The 18,758-nt window shown below is 37.9% G+C and overlaps 1 protein-coding gene across 3 annotated transcripts in view; it reads left to right on the forward strand.

Annotated features, from left to right (window-relative positions):
• myh10 (myosin, heavy chain 10, non-muscle) overlaps positions 1 to 18,758 on the forward strand; it is a 90,158-nt gene that overhangs the window by 63,367 nt on the left and 8,033 nt on the right. For all 3 annotated transcript variants that reach the window (XM_084716232.1, XM_084716230.1, XM_084716231.1), the window contains 15 exons: positions 2,219 to 2,412; positions 2,865 to 2,986; positions 3,073 to 3,142; positions 4,214 to 4,374; positions 5,268 to 5,376; positions 6,973 to 7,104; positions 7,269 to 7,475; positions 7,696 to 7,833; positions 8,136 to 8,259; positions 10,707 to 10,878; positions 15,268 to 15,480; positions 15,646 to 15,790; positions 15,956 to 16,162; positions 16,356 to 16,460; positions 18,413 to 18,565. In XM_084716232.1, coding sequence (XP_084572358.1) covers positions 2,219 to 2,412; positions 2,865 to 2,986; positions 3,073 to 3,142; positions 4,214 to 4,374; positions 5,268 to 5,376; positions 6,973 to 7,104; positions 7,269 to 7,475; positions 7,696 to 7,833; positions 8,136 to 8,259; positions 10,707 to 10,878; positions 15,268 to 15,480; positions 15,646 to 15,790; positions 15,956 to 16,162; positions 16,356 to 16,460; positions 18,413 to 18,565 — 2,252 coding nt within the window. The remainder of the gene's footprint in view (positions 1 to 2,218; positions 2,413 to 2,864; positions 2,987 to 3,072; positions 3,143 to 4,213; positions 4,375 to 5,267; positions 5,377 to 6,972; positions 7,105 to 7,268; positions 7,476 to 7,695; positions 7,834 to 8,135; positions 8,260 to 10,706; positions 10,879 to 15,267; positions 15,481 to 15,645; positions 15,791 to 15,955; positions 16,163 to 16,355; positions 16,461 to 18,412; positions 18,566 to 18,758) is intronic.

Here is an 18,758-nt window from a genome sequence, read left to right on the forward strand (position 1 = left end):
GATCTTTGTACAGTCAGTAACCCTGAAACAAATGTTTTGGATCTAGTGCAGCTGTCTGAACGTGTTCATAGCTTCTTTCTGTTTTTGTCCCTTCTCTCTGATGTGATACATCCACCAGCGAACTAAGGATGTGAAGCTGGACTGAAGATAATTTAATGACATTAATTTCCCGCCTTCCTCCCTCCTAGATTGGATCACAGTAGCAGGGAACTGAAACCAGATGTTGGTGTTTGGTTTGGCTCTGAGCTCAGACGTCAGTGTAGAGGTCCAGATGACAGGCCATACATCACTTCAATTTAAATGTTGAAACTCCAGCTGTCTGTGGCTCAGAAAATACTTGTAACTTTAATTTAGTTGGTAGGATGTTAATAAGTGACATGTATATTTAATGCAGTGTTAAGTCATAACTCACAAGCTGTGTTATTTTGTTAAGCTTTTTCTAAGGATAAGTGTACTGTGTGGCATTACTGACAGATTATTAAAAAATGTTCTATTTGATGGATAAGATTGATGATATTCTGTAATTTTCTTATTGTCAAGAATTCCCATGAAAAACTAACAATGATTTGATAGCACAACAATAATTGTCTGTGTATTCAAAGTCTGACTTGTCTTATTCTTTTGTGCCATTAAGCCTCATTGATGTGCAGAAACAAATCCATAAGCCACACTGTTGCACTGGCTGACGTGTTCCTTTTTTTATATGATGAACATGAGCACTGTGGCTTATTTTGAGTCAGTCCCACACACACTGTCCTGCTGCTGCCTCCTGAGTACTCACTATAGCACCGAATCAGTGGCTTGAAATTGTTCCAAAACAAGTTTGTCACTGTTTCAGTAATGTTAATAAGATAAAAAACTTCATTTATTAGGGTTTTTTAAATAGATTCTTGTTTAAAAAGTCCTTTTTCTAAGTGAAACTATATAATCGCCAGCCATTTTTCGGAGATTTGCATCTTAAATTTGAACAAATGGGCTTTGGGCTAAGAGGCACAGAGAGGGTGGGGAAGACAAACTGTTAAGATATGAACTAATCTGTTGGTGATTTTGGTCTTTTTATTGGACGACAATAACAAAAATATCACCTTTAGAGGGGCCCTTAAGGACTTTAGTATTGCACTTTCAAACTTTTGGAGGACTTGCAAGAGAGAGATTTAAAAAAGTTGCAGCATGGGCAGGGATATCCAGACTTTAGGTCCAACTCCAAAACATATTCAATCCTACATTTCCCATAATCCTGCTGCCAACATCTTTCAAACTCGAAATAATTTTCTGTTTTTATTTTTTGTTTCTAAGCCCAAGCTGAAATGCTTCAAGTGATGTCACTCAGTCAAGTTTTTGGTCTACAGAACAAACTGTAAAAATGCCCATCACAGTTCCCAAGGTGACATCTTTAAATATTTTATTTTGTCTAACAGCCTAAACTTAAAGATATTTAATCAGTTTTAAAGTAAGACAAGGAAAGCAGCATATTCTCACATTTGAGAAGCTGGAAAATTGGTGCAGTGCTCCTAAATTTAAGTCATGAATAGTGACATCTATAATATTTTTTACATCCAGTGTTTGCAACCCATTAAACGCTGCCAAGTTTTGTTGAAGAAGAGATGATTTTCTTGACAATATGCTGATGCAGGATTTGTGTCATAAACTGTAAAATGTTGGGTGCCCTGGTAGCTCAGCTGGTAGAGCAAACGCTCCACATACAGAGACTAAGAGTCCTCAGCAGCGGCCATGGGTTTGATTCCAGGCTGTGGCCATTTACTGCATGTCTTCACCCCTCACACTCCCTCATTTCCTGTCTGTCTAAAGTTGTCCAATCAAATCAAAAGCCCCAAAATAACCTTTAAAAACTGCAAAATGTTAAATAGCTTTCATGTAGCTGCCATCAAACAACATCTGTCATCCACTACGACCAGAGAGGAATGTTTCAAGTCTTTCAGGTCGACTTTGTTAATAGATCACATATAGATTGTGCTTCTCTTCACGGTACCACGACTTATAGAGCCCTGCACAGACCCCTAGACTCTCCATCTCCATCTGCAGAAGCTAGTGATAGTTCTAGTCTTTGAATGCCACTTTGTTGGAACATGTTGTTGTTGACAGTAGTGTGTAATGTCGTCATCCATCCGCCACATTGTTGCTATTGCTGCTCCTACATGCCTTTCTGCTCCTCTTGAAGTCTGCCCGCTCTAACCAGTTCTCCCCGTCTCCCCACCAGTCGACCGTATTGTGGGCCTGGACCAGGTGGCAGGGATGAACGAGACAGCCTTTGGTGCCACCTACAAAACCAAAAAGGGCATGTTCCGTACAGTGGGACAGCTCTACAAGGAGTCGCTCACCAAGCTCATGGCCACACTGAGGAACACCAACCCCAACTTTGTCCGCTGCATCATCCCCAACCACGAAAAAAGAGTAAATACATAAACTTATCATAGTAAGATTGATTACCCTGGTAGCATGCTATATATACTGTTACTGTATTATGTTTGATCAATAGATTCTTGTCTAGAGCTGCATGATATAGTAAAATGATTATTTTGGCTTGAATGATCATTTTTGCGTTACAGTTTCCATTTTTAATGAAGAAAAAATATATAATTGGTTCTGGTTCTGTGATTTGGATATTGCACTTGACCATATTGGGATTTCGATAATATTGCAGTTAATTGTGCAGCCCTGTTCTGGTCTATATTGTTCATTGCAGCAATATTTATTTGCCTGGTTGTCAAGGAACATTGAACTGTAGCCTTGAACTCCACGCTTGCAGGGACGTTGTCACATTCAGATTTTCTTTGTAGAGCAGAAATTGATAGAAGTTTAAATCTTTGTTTCTGTTCTTGATGGTGTATTTGTCTTTCCTTCAGGCTGGTAAACTGGAGCCTCACCTGGTTCTGGACCAGCTGAGGTGTAATGGAGTTCTTGAGGGGATTCGTATCTGCAGACAGGGCTTCCCCAACCGCATCGTCTTCCAGGAGTTCAGACAGAGGTAACAAGTCACAAAAAATTTTTTACACAGAGGATAGGTTTACTTCATTTCCAGTTTATATTTATGTTCTTTTTTTTTGTTTGCAGATATGAGATCCTGACACCCAATGCCATCCCCAAGGGATTCATGGATGGGAAACAAGCCTGTGAGAGAATGGTAATACTTTTTTTTTTTTTTTTTTTTTTTTTTTTCCTGAATATCACTTTTAAACTGTTACCCTGGAAACAATAACGTACTGTGTGTTCTGCTGAGCTGGTGAATTTGAAGACATGACTATTAGCCTGGTTCCATGAAAAAACTTCCAGGAACTACAGAACTAGAGGGACTCAGGAACTAAACTAGGAACTAAACGCCCCTTTTGGGTATTTTTTGGCATTTGCACAGCATATTAGCAAATTGAAAAATGACAGCGTTTAAAATCAAATCTTTTCACATGACAAAAGAAAAATTTTGTATTTACTGTCACATGACTCGGTCAAAGTCTAGTAATAATGTACGTTGACACTTTGTCCTAATATGGATACTACAATACTTTATTGTTTAATAAGTGAAGTGGCACACAAATTTAATTAGCTGCAAACTCTGCCTCTAAACTTCCTGGACCATTAGAAAGTATTACCTCCTGGTGTATGGACCGTAGACATACATACGTAGCCGCTGCATTGGCCTTTGGGTCATACATCAACGTCACTACCATTTTTGTCAGGTTGGGATCGACCTGACCTGTGAATAAATGCAAGTAATTGACGGAGCTGCAGTTTTTCAGGATGAAAATAATGTTTATTTCGCAACTGATCTCAATTAGTGGTGTTTTATTTTAAAGCTTTGTGATCTACATGGAGTTTTCTAATTTACATACTGTACATCAAAAACCCTGAATATAACGCCACTCATTGAGATCAGTTGAGAAATGAACATTTTTTTAAATTCAGAAAACAGAAAACGACAGATCAGTCGTGACCTAACAAAAAGGGCAACAATGTTCATGTAACTCGGTAACAGTCCAAAGCGGTCAATGCACCTTGAACATATGTATGTCGATGGTACTGACTTTTACACCTGGAACTACCTTACAGGAACTAAATATAGTCCTTGGTTTTCCTGATCAAAATGCAAGTTCCTTAGTCCCTCCAAAGGTTCTTGGGACAGTTCCTTTTGTGGAAACCCTGTAACACAAATACTTTCTTGATTGTAAAATCTTAACAACTCTTCATGTTCCTTTTATAGATCCAGGCCCTGGAGCTGGACCCCAACCTGTTCCGTATCGGTCAGAGTAAGATCTTCTTCAGAACTGGTGTTCTGGCTCACCTGGAAGAGGAGAGAGACCTGAAGATCACTGACATCATCATCTACTTCCAGTCTGTGTGCCGTGGATATTTGGCACGCAAGTGAGTGTCTGATCTCATTTAAACTACTTTTGGGTATGAACATGTATCTGCATCTGCATACCAAAGATGCATTTAGAGGCAGGGATCCAGTCACTCAGACCACTCCCAGTGGTGGTCTGAGACATAAAGCATCTGTAAATGCATCAAGTCACACATTTAGACTTGGTGCTCATCCTGGTAGTTCCCATTTAAGAAAAAATACAATATCAGAGCATAAAGCAGCACGATGGGGAAAAGACTGAGTTCCTTACTTAAAGAGGCTAAGATTGATAGTTTTAAAATAAAACTATAAATGAAAATGTGAAAACAATGTGACAGTGTGATCATCGGGATAAAAGTACAGAGAATTATCACCTGAGTCTGCCGTTCCAGCTCATTGTTGAGCTGTTTACATCTTTACTGTTTGTGTTTACACTCACTGCTCTCATAGCGTTGTTTCCAGCTGTGACAGGTAGCTGTTTTCAGTGAAGAGCTCTGACAACCCAATGTGCACTACCTGCTCAGCTCCAAACAGCAGACAGACAAAGTTAGCGACTAGCTTGTGAATGAAATGGAGCATTTAGCAGCTGAAGAGCCAGATATTCCCTCAGAAGTTGGAGACCAAAACCGAGCTGAAAGAGAGAATATTGACCTTTTTCCCATGAGGAGGCCAGATGCACGGCTGCTTATGAATGATAATGTTAATTTGTAACTGCATCATGTGTAACAAGTTCATCATATCGACATGCATTCACAACCTGTTTCAAGTAGCAAAAAATATGTTATTGCAAGTTTAAATTTGGTGCATTTACAGCTCCTCTGTACACTAAACACAGGCCAGCCTTGATCTTTAAAAACACTCTTACACCCAGACATTGATTTGTTATTTTTCCTGTTTTTCCCCCCTCCTTTAGGGCCTTTGCTAAAAAGCAGCAGCAGCTGAGCGCCCTCAAGGTTCTTCAGAGGAACTGTGCTGCTTACTTGAAGCTGAGACACTGGCAGTGGTGGAGGCTGTTCACCAAGGTGAGAACCCTGACAGCTACTTACCCCAGCAAGCTAGTTCATATGTGCTCTGAAGATGATATACAGCTCTACATCTCTCCTTCACCTGACGATCTGAGCCCCAATGACAAATTAAATTTTCAGACATTAGTAGGCCAATGTGGAATCTGCACTGCAGAATTCCAGTGACATTTCCACAGGTTTCAGCAGAATAGAATAACCATGTTGCTTGTAAAACTCAGAATGTTATCAAGCACATTTACATTTAGTTGTTAATGTATTTGTTTGTATACGTGTTGGAGTTGTCATTGTTGTTGCTATAAGCTAGCACTTCTGCTCGGTTCCTCATCGTCCCCTTCATTTTCAACACAGCTGTTCAAAATATTCTCTTCCTGATCTGTACTTCACTTTGTAGTAGTTCCTGGTTGAAGCCACAATTGCAGTATTTTTTTAAGTGTTCATTTTCTGTCTCTTCATTTTACTTCAGCTTACTACTGGTTACCATGGATAAAATATAAGCACACACTACAAGAATGATTGTGGCAATGTAACAGGCTCATATTTAAACAAAAATACAGGAAATAAAAATGTAGTATTTTGATATGATTATTTTTAGCATTTATTGCAAATAATATGTCTTACATTGCTCACCACCAGAGACAGCTCACATACCACCAGTGGTACACAGAGCTGCATGATATAGTAAAATGACAGTGGTACACAGTTTAAGAATCTATGTTCTACTAAATACTTGCTTCAGCCCTGCTCGGCTTAGGTTGTCTTAATGTATTGTGTGCTTATATTTTCTCAAAATCAATTTTTGCTGTCTTAAATGAATATAATATTTTGTTTGCAAAAAATCATTCTGCAGATTGTCTGTGTGGATCTCTGTTGAAAACTGTAAAAATTAAAAAAACATCAGATTTTGTGTGTGTCTGGAAATCAGTGATTGAATCCCTTAATATGGGTTAAATAAGGACTAAACAGGCAATAGAGAATACTAGAATTTCTCCACTAGTCCTCATCTGCAGAATGAGTTTGCCCAGCTGCCATGGAAAATTATCAGGTTATCTGCACATCTTGTAAAATCTCAAAGGATATTAAAAAGTCCTAAATTTAATTTAGAAAGCTATTGGATATTTCTTCTTGCCTGCTGTCAGCTGTAACATTAATTGTTTTGTATATGGCTGTTGGGAAATGTTATGTTGTTTTGCACCATCAGACCTGTAGCTCCTACTACTGTTAAATATAGTGAGGAGGCTCATCTAATAATTACAGATGGCAAGTGTCAATTTTAGCAAAAAATTTAAGTTAAGTGAATCAATTTTGATTGCTTAATCCATCTATCAGTTTTTTGCTGCTTAGCTGTCATGTAGGTTACATCATTTCATTAATTATATAACTAGAAATTAGTGTCATATGAAGCTCAGAAGCACTAAATGTATGCACCTAATAAATAATTATAGGCCTTATTTTCTCTGCTGGTTATCTATCATTCTTTGACCAATATGACCATGAAACAGGTATTAATGTGCATTCTGTGTGGTATTAAAAAGGTTTTTAACAAGTATTGAATTTAATAAACTCAGTAAAAAATGTTTTTTTTTTCTTCCTCAGGTGAAGCCTCTGCTGCAGGTCACCAGGCAGGAGGAGGAGATGCAGGCCAAAGATGAGGAGCTGGTAAAGGTGAAGGAGAGACAGCTCAAGGTGGAGAATGAGCTCGTGGAGATGGAGAGGAAACACCAACAGGTAAACATGTTCCCTGGAAAGTAAATATGTTCAGCTTGTACATGCACTTTATTTTCAGGGAAATTCAAATATTAAAACATGGTGATTTAGTGGTGATGGTGAATAAATTAATCTTGCGGCATAGAAAGCTGGACACATTTTTTCAAACTATTCCCTCTCTCCAGCTCCTAGAGGAGAAGAACATTCTTGCAGAGCAGCTCCACGCGGAGACGGAGCTGTTTGCCGAGGCCGAAGAGATGAGAGTTCGCCTGCTCTCTAGGAAGCAAGAGCTGGAGGAGATCCTTCATGACCTGGAGTCCAGGGTGGAGGAAGAGGAGGAGAGGAACCAGAGCCTGCAGAACGAGAAGAAGAAGATGCAGTCACACATCCAGGTTCATATCCTTTCTTATTTATACTTCTATATGCACAATATTTAAATTGATTATCATAACTGCTGATTAAGTAATACATTTTTAATGTTTTACAGAACTCCTTATGATTTGAATTATTCAGGGACTTTAAAGAATTTAATGTTTCAAACTTGTGTCACTTCAGTGTCAACCTCATCACATTAGATTGGTTCTGAATCACTGTGTGTTTTCCTCTCCACAGGACCTGGAGGAACAGCTCGATGAGGAGGAAGCTGCGAGACAGAAGCTGCAGCTCGACAAAGTGACAGCTGAGGCAAAGATCAAGAAAATGGAGGAGGACATTCTGCTGCTGGAAGACCAAAACTCCAAATTCCTCAAGGTGAGAGGATCATATCTGCACATGATGAGTCAAACCAGAAAACAGAGGTGAAGGAGATGGATGAGGTGATGATGAGGATGATGATGCTAGATGGTAGAGTAATCAAATAATTCTATATTTTGGAATATTTTACATGAGGCATGTGACACATTGTGTTTTATTGGCCTTCAGTTACAGTACTAAAATAGAACATGACACTGTTTTATAAACTGTGTTCAAGAACATTAGTATGATTTCACCTTTTTCACCTCCATATGTGTGTCTTAAAGTCTCCAGTCTAACTCACAGTTTGGACCCAACAGGAAAAAAAGCTGCTGGAGGACAGGATCGGAGAGATGACCACCCAGCTGACAGAGGAGGAGGAGAAAGCAAAGAATCTCGGCAAGGTCAAGAACAAGCAGGAGATGATGATGGTTGACCTGGAGGGTAAGTGACTCCGATTGACTACGATTACTGGCTCCAAGTCATGTCCAGGAATAGGGAAACATTCATTTAGAACAGACACAAAGTGGGCTGGAAAAACAGATGGATGTGATGGATGTGGAAGTGTAGACCAGGATCAATAGATCCTGTACTTAATGAACTCACAGCAAGAGGAAGAATAAAGGTTTTCTGTTAGAGTGGAACAACATGTAGGTCAGATACGGGACGTCCAGTACGACTGTGCGACTGTTGTGAAAAGCAGGGCTGCAACAATTATTTTTATTATGGATTAATGTGACGATTAGTTTCTTGATTAATATATTAGTTGTTTGGCCTATCAGTGTAAAAAAAAGTGCAAATCAAAGTCCAAGGTGACTCTAGAGCTGCAACGACATTTCGATAATCAATTAATCAGTTAGAGTAATTTTGTTAAGAAAAAAAGTCTAAATTTTCTTATTTCAGCTTCTTAAATGTAAATATTTTTTTTGTTTCTTTACTTGTTTGGGTCAGTAAACTGAATATCTTTGAGTTGTGGAGACAACCAGACATTTTAGGACATCATCTCATGCTTTTAGAAACACTGATCAATGTGTTTCATTTTATTGACCAAACATTTGTTAACTGATTAATCAAGAAAATAATCCACCCTTTAATTGACCATGAAAATAATTAGTTTCAGCCCTAGTATTCTGTCCACAACCCAAAGATGTTCACTATACTTTTGTAGAGGACTAAAGAAATCACAGAATATTCACATCTGAGAAGCTAAGAACAGAGAATTTGGATATTTTTTTCCCTAAAAAATGACTCAGAATAGTTGCTGATTGATTTAATTGTCAAGTAATTGTTGATTTATCTGTCAATTATTTTTTCTGATTAATCGAATAGTTATTTGGTCTATAAAATGTCAGAAAAATGATGACAGTTTTTACTAAAACTCAACTTGACGTCCTCAGATCTCTTGTTTTATCCAAAACTCAAAGATATTCAGAGAGGAGGAAAGAAACCAGAAAATATTCACATTTAAGAAGCTGAAACTTCTTCTTTTCATTAAAAAAAATACTGTAAAAGATTAATCGATTATTAAAATAGTGATAAATTTAATAATTGATTAATAATTGGTTGTACTGTTTGGCTTCAGGATGGGTCTGTCACTGTCACAGTGACATGACGGTGCAGCACCTGAGGGTTCAGGTTTAGTTTTGATGACAGAAGCTCTGGAAATGAAGACGTACCTGAGGCCACCGATGATAAGGAATTTATTTTTGTGCCATTTATGAATCAGGTCATTTAAAAGCAGAACTGGAGCATGACTGTTGACAATTATCAGTGATGAGGGAACGTCATATAGTTAAGTTAATGTAGTAACAAAATTATAACAAGTTGCTGGTAGTTTTCTGAATTAAGCCAGAAGACCACGAGCATTTTCCTAGAAAATCTTGGCCTTGGCTTCAGCTGAAAAAGGAGAAAGGTGCTATGATTTCCAAAAGCTCATGGATGCACTAAAAGTTTTAAGGTGGTGCAGAAAATCAACCACTTCAGCTGAGGAACTCAACCACAAAACCACAAGTAGGGCTGGGTTCAGAGATTTTTGATACAGGTATTGATTCCCTGGCTTCAATACTGGGTCCTTCTTTGAATACCAATTTTATAAAATCCATTGTAACAAAAAGAAAATGACATGACATACTACAGTATAATTACTTACTTTAAAGGACAAAGCTATTCAAAGACTTTCAAACAGCTGACAAACACTTTTTATTCTGAACTCTTTACTCCACATGGATAACGGGACTAAAATGAAGAAACTGCTGGAATATCTGCACAGTATTGGATTATATCAAAAATATAAATATCTGTCAAAACTCCTTAGGAATCAAAGTCTGGTATTGAATGATGGCATTTTTCAATACTTGAAAATAAGTCACTGTGACTAGTGATTACTGCTGCTGACTAAGTTAAGGTTGGCAGGTGAAGTTACTGTAGGTTCTGTGAGAGAGAACAGTATTAAAGTATAAACAAAATCTAAATGTTATGCTTAAACTTATTACTGAAAAAAATTACTGAAAAAAAAAATGTAAATCTTCATGAATGTTTGCCAATAATATAATTTCATAAGTTTGCAAACAGTATTATTTTAAAAGGCTTAATCTGTGTTATAAGTGCAGACACTAAAGACTTGAGGTAAGGAGGAACGTTTGGAAAAACATCTGTACATTTAATGAGCTCCAAAGCAGCTAATCTGATTACCATTAATTGTATCAGGCTGTCATCAATTATGTGTGTGTGGTTTGTGACCTCTTTGTGCCTCATATGACGCTCTGTAACCTCTCCATGTACTCCTGAGATTAACTCTAAAGTTATGTTGTTTAATAATTATTGCTCAACTTTGATTTTTCATTTTGTTTGTGGATCTTGTTTATGATACATGTGATGGTGCCTCCCTTCAGAGCGTTTAAAGAAGGAGGAGAAAACGCGCCAGGAGCTGGAGAAGGCCAAACGTAAACTGGATGCTGAGACGACTGACCTGCAGGACCAGATTGTGGAGCTGCAGGCTCAGATAGAGGAGCTGAAGATCCAGCTGACCAAAAAGGAGGAGGAGCTGCAGGCTGCTCTGGCCAGGTCAGTGACACAAAGACAGGTCAGACATAAATAAATCTATTTGAGTACACACCACTGTCAACACTGAGAGGACGGCATCAGGCACCTTCTGCAAAATATAAAACACTGATAAATGAAATCCAAACGAGAGGCTTTTAGCAGCGCTAGTGTACTGTACCAACAGATGAGCTTCATACAAGCCGGAGCTTTCTCATTAAAACACACGGGGAGCTGCTGAAGACTGAAATAATAACACTCTAGTCTGTTCACTCTTGGCACAAATCTTATTTTTTATTTTTATCTTATTTAATTTTGAACCATAATACAATCAAGAGAAAATAGAAAAAGAAAGAAAATGAAGAGAAGTTTAATGAAGAAAAATGGATCTCCATGTGCTGTCAGGGAGACTATATTATTTTATTATTTTTATTATATTTAGTAATGGATCATATGACCCTGGTACAATAAATACTCTCATCAAACACTTAATTTTCAGGTCTGTAAGGCAGAAAGATGCCTTAGAGGAGAGCTGGTGAATTCCAGTTTAAAAATGCAAACAATTAAGCAAATGTTATTACAGTATATTCTTGGAATTTATTATTCAGTGGCTGTTTATTAAGTGGAGACTCAAGAACAGCCATCCAAACGTTTGGCCTTGAGCTTATAAATGTTGTTTGGACATTTCGATAAAAGAATAAGAAGCGTATGATGACAATGTTGCTCAAATCTTGTTTTTTCAAATTTCATATAACATGAAGTGTGTAAAACATAATGTTTTAGACTTCACAGTACACACACAAATATTAACTGTTTTCATCAACATATTTGGATTTTGGAACATTTTGGAAGTATCACATTAGAAATTGACTGAAATGGTAAAATTTTAACAAAAAAAAAATCTCAATTTTATGCTCACTTGAGGTCTCTTTTTTTTCTTTTTGAAAGAGAAGTGCACTTACTGAGAGATACAAACATTTTTTCTGAAAAAGTTCTGAGGGAGAATACATTTGAAGGAAAAATTCATGGATGTCCAGTCAGTGCTGATGGTAAATGTAGTCAGTTGAAGCAATAAATTCCTCAGTGCTGCTACATCGACAAAATCTGTTCTTCCTGCATCCAGTGATGTCACACTGATGTCACTGGTGTGAAGGAAGAACTAATATTTTTCACAGTCTGTGACACGGGTCAGCTAAATCTGTCACTTCTAGCTGTTTATTGGCACAAACACTGTAATAAAGTACTGGAAACATTTGGAAGGGATGTATTGATATTTTTTATTTTTATTATTTTTATTGAAGCAATCATTATATTCACATATTCATTGTGAATATCGATGTAGTGTGCAAGAAAATACTCTGAACTCTAAAGACTTTGTTTTTGTGCTTGTCCTCTTCTTTTGAGGAGCAACATATCCTCATAGATTTTATGTTAAAAAATCTATTAAAAAACAGACCCGTCTAATATATTTAAGATATTAATTTGGTGTAGAGGAAGTCGTTCTAAAGTTAGTTCAGCTCAGTAAGGTGTAGGATATTTCAGCTTGGATTGCTCTTTTAATTATGTCATCTTGTTTTGCCCTCTTTTTTTGCAATGGTATCACGGTTTTCTGACTAGAGAATTGGTGCCGCCTATTAGAGCTGTACAGTTAATCAGCATTTTATAAAAATCATAATATGGCTTTCTGCAATTTTCAAATCACAGGAGATGCAATATTTGTTAAAAGGAAAATGTGTGTACCAAAAAACTTTGGTACAGATTCCTGCAAACAAATTACACATAGAGTATTATACATAGTTTTTCAGTCAAAATAAGAATAATGATTTAAACATTTTCATTACCTCCAATATTGCAAATTATATCAATATCAGTAATAAAGTAGTATTCATTGATGTATTCATTTATATTTTCTTTGGCTGATTTACTTATAAGTTGGTCAACAGTTGTTATACATGTGGACAGAAACACTATTATTGTCTCAGCTACAACTGTTGAGCTGATTTTGAAGAAAGTATGTGAACTGTTTGCTCCTCCACATGTATTAAATCCAAAGCCTCATGCTGAAGGATTCAACACACTGAAGTGTGATCTTACAGCCACTACGAGGCAGATGTACTCCACTGATCCTCATCACTACAAACCTCAACTGTTCACTGTTAGTGGTGTTGCTCATTTCAGTCTGTAACGTACTACTTCACCTACATGCTCTCAATAGTGCAGTAAATCCCATCTCCATGACAACTGCACTCCTCTGCTGTACAACCAATCAGTAGTCAATAGGAAGACCTAAAATAGACGTTACAACACACAGACGGACACTCAGTCTGAAGTCAGACTGAAGCAGCTGCAGTCAGTGTCTCAGCACATGTACACACACTGTTTGCATCTTTGACTCACCTCAGTCTCTCTGTACTCTCCTGCCAGCTGTTGGCCTTCAGCACCACTGGCTGAGACCTTTCATCTCGGAGGCAGCCGTATCTGATTACAGGCAAATTGATGTTGATTGATGCTCTCAGTCCTGGCCTTCCCTGTAGTTTTTCCACATGAAGCAGTAGAGCCAGGCTAAATCAGGCTGTCATTTCACAGTGGAAGAAAAACTATTAGTAAGTCTGTTTTTTTATTGTCAGAGGATTTTTATCTTTCATGTCCCGATGGTGAAAAATGTTGCCAGTTGTGGCTGCATGAAAATATTTCCCTAATTTAGCTCACTCCTCTGTTGATCCTGATTTTCCACACAAAGGGAAAAATATTCTGAGCAACACGTTTTGTGTCATATTTAATTATTTTCCAATTCAGCCATCATAAGTCTGCATACAGATGAGGTAAACAGCTGTGGAGGTCATCTCTATGAAGGTCAGCTCAGTTTATTTTAATGTGGCTCCTCAGCAGTTTCCTCGTCACACCAGGCCAACAGTCCAGACTCCAGGGGTCGATGGCAAACGTCTGTCTGACTCATTTCACAGGCAGAAATCATTAGTTTAGTCACGGCTTCAGATAATTAAGCTTTCATTAAACTTGATGAGCCTCATTTTCAATTCAGCAGCTATTCTGAGAACAATTGTATTATCTTTGTTTTGAAAATGGGGAATTACTTTTATACGGGAGTGATTAGAGCCTTTAATCAACGCTGTGTGGAGCTGAGTTAATTATATAACTGAATCATTATGACATTCAGTGTGTTTAATCTGTGGAGAAAATGTTACTTGGGTGTTGCAGCCAGCAAGGATTTGACTTGGCCTCACTTTCAGCAGAAAACAAATAAACGGTCTCATTACCACGCTCATCTTCTGACAGAAAATGCACGCACACAGAAACACACACTCAGTGTGGATGGCTTCAGCAGTGAACAGTTCACCACACTGCCACCCTGTGTGCACCGGTGGCCTCATTTCAGTCAACAGCAGATATCACTGACTTATACTGCATTTAAAGTACACATCATTACATCATTATTGTTCTTGTTCTGTCAGTGTGAGGACAAAAATATCCTTGTTGATTTCTACAGTAAAACCAAACTATTAACACTAAAAAAGGCAAAATAGAAAAGATTGTATGTTTGCTCAGTAGAAACGTGAAAACAACTAAAATACTGGATGAAGTGGTTATTGAAATGGGAGTGCTGTAAGAAAATGAAAGTTTAATGAAATTCAAGTGTGAATTGAAATGTGAGAACTAAGTAAAATGTAGATATTGGTTTAAGTGAATGTGTTAAAAGGAATTTTAAGTTTTCAGCATTGAAAGGCGTTGAAATGTTGGGTGAGTGTTCGTGATTATTTAATTTGGAAGGTCGGGTGAAGTGGAATTCCTGAAAGAAATGAAGTGTCAGCAGTAGAGGAAACACTGAAAGCAGCTGAAGTAAACTGTGTACCAACTGTGGAGGAGGTGGAAGTTTAAAGAGCTGAAGAAGCTGGTTTTGTTTTTTGTTAAAAGTTGAAGACCTGAGAGCTGAAGGGCTTTGAAGGCTCATTCAAAGTTAGTGATGGGTGATACCAAACTTTTAAAATTCAATGTGATACTGACTTTTGTTACAGTTACCAACACCAGTACTGATACTGATCATTTTTAAAATAGGTGTGTGATTTTTCAAAATGGTCATTTTTAGAAAACAACACAAAACAGCTTTGTACAGCTGTAAGCTCGGTTCTTGTGTCTCAGTTTAATATAATGGTCCAGGCTGTTGATTGGAACAGACATATTTAAAACATTTACAAGTGATGTAGCCATTCATATTTTTTATTTATATAATGTTATTATTATAGTTTTTTGAAGGAATCAATCCCAACTGAATAGCTTGTGCATATTGATGTATCAGTGCTTTGTAGTGTGCAAGACAATACTCCACACTCTAAATACTTTTTCATTACAAAGAAGGCTAAGTTGAGTGATAAGGATTACTTCTGTGTCTCCGACCAGGAGTGACGAGGAGACCGTCCAGAAGAACAACGCCCTGAAGCAGGTCCGGGAGCTACAAGCCCACCTGGCCGAGCTGCAGGAGGATCTGGAGTCGGAGAAGATGTGTCGAACTAAAGCAGAAAAACTGAAGAGGGACCTGAGCGAGGAGCTGGAGGCTCTGAAGACGGAGCTGGAGGACACGCTGGACACCACTGCTGCCCAGCAGGAGCTCAGGTGCTTGTTTGAAGCTGGTTTATCAATGATGATAAAGGGGAACTCCACAGATTTTACTTATCAAAGTCTGCTTACAGGTGTCCAGGAGTATTACAAAATCTTTTTGTATTTTATCTCAGAAGGTGTCCTCAACTCTTCATCTTCTGTCTCCTGTCTGAACTGCAGGTCCAAGCGAGAGCAAGAGGTGGCAGAGCTGAAGAAGGCCATCGATGAGGAGACCAAAAACCATGAGGCTCAGATCCAGGAAATGAGACAGAGGCACGCCACGGCACTGGAAGAACTGTCCGAACAGCTGGACCAGGCCAAGAGGGTGAGTGGGCCGTGCTCAGTTACACACACACGTCAGTCTACATCAGTTACATGATATGTGTGTATTTATCCCAGTCTAAATTCAAAACATCACACAAAAGACTTACACCTATAATATAAAAATCTTAAAAGCATTATATGAAGTATTATGTTGTGTGCTGTGCAGTTCAAAGCCAACCTGGAGAAGAACAAGCAGAGTCTGGAGAGTGACAACAAAGAGATGGCGTGTGAGGTGAAGAGTCTGCAGCAGGCGAAGATGGAGTCAGAACACAAGAGGAAGAAACTGGAGGGCCAACTGCAGGAGTTCATGACCCGAGCCACCGAGGTGGAGAGAGCCAAGGGAGAGCTGTCTGAACGCTCACACAAGCTCCAGGTAAACACTTTTATCTTCTTATTGTATAAATTGCTTTATCCCAGCCTTTTGCTCTAAAATGGAGGGATACAGCCCCAGATTACCTTTAGAAAGACAAATCATGATTCAGTACAACTGTATTTTCTTATAATGTGGTAATATTACCAGATTTGTTTATTGTGCTTTCCTCATAATCCCATTTGTCTTTTGTCAGACGGAGCTGGACAACGTGTCTGCTTTGCTGGAGGAGTCTGAGAAGAAGGGCGTCAAAATGGCCAAGGAGGTCGACAAACTGAACAGCAAACTGCAAGACTTAGAGGTACAAAAGATCAGCCTTTCTGTTGCAAACAAGTTTAAAGCCTCAGGAAACTGGATCTAGAGTCACTCACTGTTGTTTAATCTGAAGTACAAACACCAGGGAGTTATTAAAGTTGTTTCTAATGTACACAATGAAAGAAAAAGGCTCCTGAAATAATTTAAACAAATGTACAGACCATTTGGAAAAACAATACAACAGTTACATCTTGTGCTAAATCTCAGCCAATTAGACAGATCAGTCTTGTGTGGTTTCCTCGCTGAAATGCACTATGAATAAATACATTCCACCTTTTTTTTTTAATTTCTATGTCACATGGAATAATGTGCATAAAATGTTTACAGTGAAAATCTCACTAAATGACAGGCTTGTCCTGTAATAAGCTGCACAGATGTCAGCAGGTCAACCTTCTGTCAAGTCTTAACTAATTAATGAACCCACCAAGCAGCTTCCTCTCTCTGTTAGAAAATATGTCAGTTGTATAACTAGAAAAATCACAGCTACATTTCCATATGTGTGAAAATGCATTTGACCTAAAATTAAAAAATGTGTTTGCTAATTAGCACCTAACAGATGTCTGTGATACTAAGCTTTTTTTTTTTTCAGGGGTACAACTTTTCCATGTTTTTTTTTCATATTCATAGATTGCTTTTTTCTTTGACTGTAATGATTTGTTTATTGGTTAAAATACAGATAAGATTACACCTGTTCTGTGTTTTTTCAACAACATGATGCTAAAGAAAAAATAAATAAATAAAAAAAAAACAAGTTAGAGAAAAAAGAAAACCAGTAAAGGATAAAAAAAAAAGGAAATGTACCATGTACCCTTTTTCTTCCCTTAAAATAATAATGTAGGAATAATGAAAAGAAGACAATACAGAAAGACAAACCCATTTGGCTTGATTCTTTGCACTTAGAGTAGTATTAAACCACAAAAGTTATTGATATAGATATGACCATTTACTGTTGTAAGTAAAACAGCAGTTGAGTGTGAGCCATCGCATTTAAGACGAGGTAAGGCGTCTATGAAGGCTCCCAAAATCCTCCTACATGTTGTGGGCTGTTTTCTAACATTGCAGAGGATCTTCTCTGGAGTTCAGTATGACATCAATGTCTTTGTGAGGGAGGGAGGTCAGATTTCCAGTTTACTAAAATGCTTTTTTTTTTCAGCTGTACTCACAAATAAAATGTTGACAGAGTTATTTAGTTTCAATTAAATAAAGTCTTTAGGTCCTGTGGAATATGATTTTGCATAATATCTGTGGTGGTATTAATATATTTCCAGAAGACTGCAGTCATTAGGCAGTACCAGAACATATGTAAAAGATCTACATACTAAGCTGTTCTAAAATATAAAACAGATTCTTGATTCTTTATTTGGAAGAATGAAAAATTACTACAGCAACAACAATTGAATAAAAAGGCAACAGTTTAAAGTCACACAGTATCAATAAGACAAGATATTACAATATAAAACAAATATAAATATGGGAAAATAAATTAAATGAATACATGTGAAACAATAAATAGTAACTTCTTCAAACACAAAACACCAAAGACTTTTTGAAGAGAAGTTTATTATTTATTCCAGGCTTGAGAACAGTTCTCATCATTTGTTAGTGGACTGAATCAGTACTCACTTGATGTGTCATGACAAAAACACTATATACTAGTTTTTCACAATAGAAGTGTGGTTAATTGTTCCAATGACAGTTTGCATTAATAACAGAAGACTAATAATGATAATCAGTAATCCATCTCACACACATCAGCATGTAAAGAACAGTGAAGAGCCAGTCTGGCTGCTCTGTTCTGTGCATTTTGAAACTTTTTAGATGTTTTTCAGCAGCACTTGACCAGTCTTGGGCAGCACCCAAAACATCAGTCAGAACAAGATGGAACAGAAACGTCTCTCTGCTCGTCTTTTGTCTGATCATTTCTGGTTTGGTGCGCAGGAGCTTCGGCAGGAGGAGACGCGTCAGAAGCTGAACCTGAGCGGCCAAATCCGCCAGCTGGAGGTGGACAAGAACACCTTGCTGGAGCAGCAGGAGGAGGATGAGGAGGCACGACGCAACCTGGAGAAACAGCTGCAGACGGCGCAGGCTCAGGTACAGTTACACAATGTCTCGTAAACATGTGCAGGACGTAGAGACACAGAAAGGGCTGCAACTAACCATTATTTTCATGATTGAGTGATTATTTTGTTTGGTCCATAAAATACAAGAAAATGGCTAAAAATGTTGATCAATGTTTTCCAAAGCCAAAGGTTATGTCCTTAAATGTCTTTTTTCGTCCAGAGAC

The sequence above is a fragment of the Lutjanus erythropterus genome, chromosome 3 (assembly GCF_056507025.1).
Source record: "Lutjanus erythropterus isolate fLutEry1 chromosome 3, fLutEry1.hap2, whole genome shotgun sequence".
Taxonomy (NCBI): domain Eukaryota; kingdom Metazoa; phylum Chordata; class Actinopteri; order Lutjaniformes; family Lutjanidae; genus Lutjanus; species Lutjanus erythropterus.